Below are 4264 nucleotides of genomic sequence, written 5' to 3'. Positions count from 1 at the left end.
ATCTGTCCGAACCGCTATCTCTATCGGTTCGCGGTTCGACCGGTTCGAACCGGTTTTCAGAACCTTGGTATAAACACAAGTTAAACGAGGGAGAGAGAGATAGTGAGTGATCGAGTGAGGTGACCTAATATAAAGGCTCAAATCGCCTCATTTATTCTGATTCCTATACGGCACACTATACATACATGTTTATTTAAAAAATAAAATCCTAACCATTTTCCTCTTTTCTTTATAAAACTGGTGGAAAGCGACTCTGCTACAGCGACTGTTTAAATACAATAAGCACAAAACACAACCTCAAAACCCCACCACATACATGTACGTACCTACCTACGTTGTCAAATACGAATTGCACATTGCCACCACCTATATATAAAGGCATCCACAAATCTACGTTACATCATATATCCGACCTCACCTCACCAGTCACCAATGAAACAATTAACAACATTGCACAGCACAAAAGGCACGTATCCAATTACTAGAAAATTATTATAGTGTGCTTCCGAAGGGACTAACCTATTTATTATTATTTCTCTAAGCAAGAAAAAAATAGAGGTTATAGTGTTATAGATATAGTTCAAATATCTAAAACATTAGATGTAAATGATGGGAAATGCTAATACATTTCTCTTTATATAATATGATAATCCAGATGTACATATGGACTCATGAGTCTTACACATTCTCTTTACGAGTAATTATTTGACACGTGCGTCCACGTCACGCTCTCCCAGTCACTGTAGTGTGTAGAAGTGCTGTGTTGACTTCAACTAATTGCACATATTAAGACAAATCAAACAGAGACATTTGTACCGTCCATTATTAATACGACGCCGTTCTGTTCCCTTCTCCCGCGTCGTTTTGTCCCCGCCAGCTTGCTCCTTCACCATTCCACTCTATTGTCAATTCAAAACAAACCTCAATTGGTGACCTCAGTTACCTATTTACCTGAACAGATTTGGTGTTATTTCTATATATTTTTATTTTATATATTTATTTAACATTTTTTTATTATGATTAAATAGACTTTCGTGATATGCTTTTTAAACAAGAAATGCCGTTTTGAACTTTTACGGTTATAATTTATTTGTTTTAAACTAAAACATATTTATATATTATTGCAATTTATTAATATAAAAAATATGACAAATATGTGAATATTTTGAAAGAAAATAAGAAGATAGTTAATTATTTTTTTAAAATACATATTTTAACTTTTTAAAAGATATGTGTTGATTCGGTATTTTTGTAAGAAAATTATAAAAAAATACTAGGTAAATATTATTTTTTTATATTTGAAGTAATATTGATCAAATTTTTATTTATTATTTATTAAAAATACTGATTTCTTAATATTCTCACAAAAGAATAATTTACCTAAAATGCATCTCTCAAAGATTTAAGCATCGAGGAAAAGTCTAAAAAATTAAAAATGACAACTATTTTTTAAAAAATTAAGATGATGTGACAAGTACGAATTTTTATGTGACAATCTTATATGGTGTCACACCCTCTTTTTGGTCAGTAGACACAGAATTATTTGACGACTAATCGTTTTTATTAATTTTTAAAAATGGTAGCATTTTGTTTTTTAATTATTTTTGTCCAACACGTAAATTTTTCAAATGTAATTTACTAGTTTACAGAATATTAATTATTATTAGCATCTAATTAATTCAAGAATGTGATTTGCACATTAAATCAACTATATATATATATATATATATATATATATATATATATATTCTACCGGAATAGTTAATTTTAATGAAAAATTTTTAAGAGTTAGTAAATATTAGTATTTTTTGTATCATTTGACTAATATAAAATTAAATTATTTTTAATAAATAAATTTTATTAATTTATATTAATATAAATATAAATTATTATTAATTAAATGTTAATAAAAAATAATAATATTTACTGATGATATAAGATTGGTCAATTTTAATGTAGAGTTGGTGGTGGAATTAATTTGAGAAATATAACCTTGTTTGCGTCCAAAAGCTAAACTCGTTGTTTGGAAGGATCTGAGAGCATGTCGCGAATCATTTGCCTTGTGTCTTGCTCTGAAGCTGCTGCTCTCTGGGCTCTGCTATTTGAGTATGCCTCGAAGAACTCCTTATTCTCTTTCTCCAACTCCTTCCACACTGCTCTCAACACATGCATGCACGTGCGTCATTCAAATATCCATTTCATTTTTTATTTGGCCGCCATGCCCCCAGCAACAACCAAATATCAAAATAAATAAATGAGTTTGAAAATAACAATGAGATAACATCATCCATAACAATTCATGAATTATACATTTTTCTGTTCCTTTTTCCCAACCTATACGTGATAATAAATACTACATTAATACAAGCTAATGGACTCATTAATTACATTTTCTGTATTAGTCTCGAAAATTAATAAACAAGCACATGATATATATATATATAATATATATATGTGATGGAATTAAAGAAAAAATGAAAGTTCATTTTTATTATTATTGATCCAACATACAGAGCCGTTGAAATTAAAGCAGTTAAGCTAATTAAGCAAGATAGGTGATTTAGTTAATTAATTACCGGTGGAGGTAATAACGGGCTGAATATTTGCATGTTTGGAAAGAGCTTCCATACACTCTTCTCTGCTCATGTTGAAGAGGATACACTCCTCTATCAAACGGTGCACCTATACACATACATATATATATTAGACCCTTGTATAATTATTAATTAAAATTTCACTTATATTTATATCACAAACCGAAAAAGGGGAAAAGAAGAAAAAGAAAAACTCACCAGGTGGATATACGATGCAGATGAGGAGTTTTCCATGGTCTTTATATATTAATCCGAGTCTGAGAATAATCTTATATTTGTTCTACTTTAGAAAGAGGTTTAATATGATTTGCTCTCCTCGATCTTGTTATATGATCCGATCTGATATTATGATAAGTTTCTAAGTATATATTGTACTACTTCTCTGTAAAAAATATAATTAAAGAGAGAGTAAAGAAGGGCTAGCTAGAAGAATGAAGAAAAGATTGGAAAAGACAAGAAATGGGGTATGAAAATTAAACCAGGCGAAGAGAAAGACAATGAGATTTGTTGGATTTGTAGGGAAGGTGGCTACATATATAGCGAGGTTGCTGGTTAAAAATATTAATATATGAGGAAAATATTATAATAAGAATGCACGTAAAAAGAGAGAGATAAAAAGGTATATACAGCAAACCCAAAGCAAATTGATAAAAGTTCATAATATATTATACACAAAAATATTATTGTGCACAAAAATATTCATTAAATTAATTATTATGTATTTATATATAACTATGATATATTTTTATATATATTTTATATTTTAATATATATTATAAATTGTTAATTTGACTCATTTTTAAATTTATTTAACATCGTTATATTTTAAAACATAAATATTAAGTAACTAATATTTTTTTTGTATTTGAATTAATAATTAATTTTAATTCATTTTTATTAAAATTGTTATTTTTTAATATTTTATTTTAAAGATAAATTTAAGATTTATTTTATCATGAAGATTTATTGATAAATAATTTCAAAATTTTTTATAAATAATATATTTTAATTTTGATAAATCTAAATATTTAATTTAGCTAAATGTTAAGTATAAAAATTAAAAATAAAAACAATTTATTAGTGAAATAAAATGTTTCAATTCATAATTAACTAGTAACTTTGTAGATAAATGAAAACTACAAAAAGGAAAGAAAATTCTTAAGAAAAAGGAATATTAACGGATAATTACTGATCAAAATAATTAGTTTCAAATAAAAAGCTATAAACGGCAGGTAAAGTACAATAAAACACATGAATAGTGAAGTGGGACCCAAAGACCCACGTGGGAGGAGAACGAGGATTGGTGGCGAGAAGATTAGAGGAGATTCTGTAAATGAAGAGTGCCTAACGCAATTGTTTGCTGATTACGTGGCGGTGGGACCATCTTCACGTGACACGTGGGACCTTCCTCTTTCCGTAAATCCTACGTGGACTACTTGGTCCAATTAAAGCCGATTTCTTCATATTAATTCGTTGTTAGTTTATACAAAAATACTACGTGATTAATATTCTTTATATTTAGATTAATATTAATTAAATTTTTATTTTTTTACGTTAAATATTAGTCTATAACACTTTCTATAATGAGACACGAAAGCAAATTTTCATTATTTCTTTAATTTTAATGTACTAAAACTATAAAATATTTTATAGTTATATAATTTTATTTA

General features: G+C 27.5%; 1 protein-coding gene across 4 annotated transcripts; it reads right to left on the bottom strand.

Annotated features, from left to right (window-relative positions):
- Positions 1-603: 603 nt before the first annotated feature.
- Positions 604-3106, bottom strand: LOC130932646 (uncharacterized). 4 transcript variants are annotated; one of them, XM_057862018.1, is made up of 4 exons: positions 2793-3106; positions 2577-2682; positions 1993-2153; positions 604-951 (listed from the first exon to the last, which is right to left on the bottom strand). In XM_057862018.1, exons 1-3 carry the CDS (start codon positions 2826-2828, stop codon positions 2011-2013), a joined length of 285 nt encoding a protein of 94 aa, XP_057718001.1. In that variant the 5' UTR covers positions 2829-3106; the 3' UTR covers positions 604-951; positions 1993-2010. The 4 variants fall into 4 exon arrangements, with proteins under 4 accessions (XP_057718001.1, XP_057718002.1, XP_057718003.1 ...); XM_057862019.1 differs by having other exon boundaries at positions 604-943; XM_057862020.1 differs by having other exon boundaries at positions 604-884.
- Positions 3107-4264: the final 1158 nt, after the last annotated feature.

Source organism: Arachis stenosperma, chromosome 6 (assembly GCF_014773155.1).
Source record: "Arachis stenosperma cultivar V10309 chromosome 6, arast.V10309.gnm1.PFL2, whole genome shotgun sequence".
NCBI lineage: Eukaryota > Viridiplantae > Streptophyta > Magnoliopsida > Fabales > Fabaceae > Arachis > Arachis stenosperma.
This window is presented reverse-complemented; position numbering and strand designations above follow the sequence as displayed.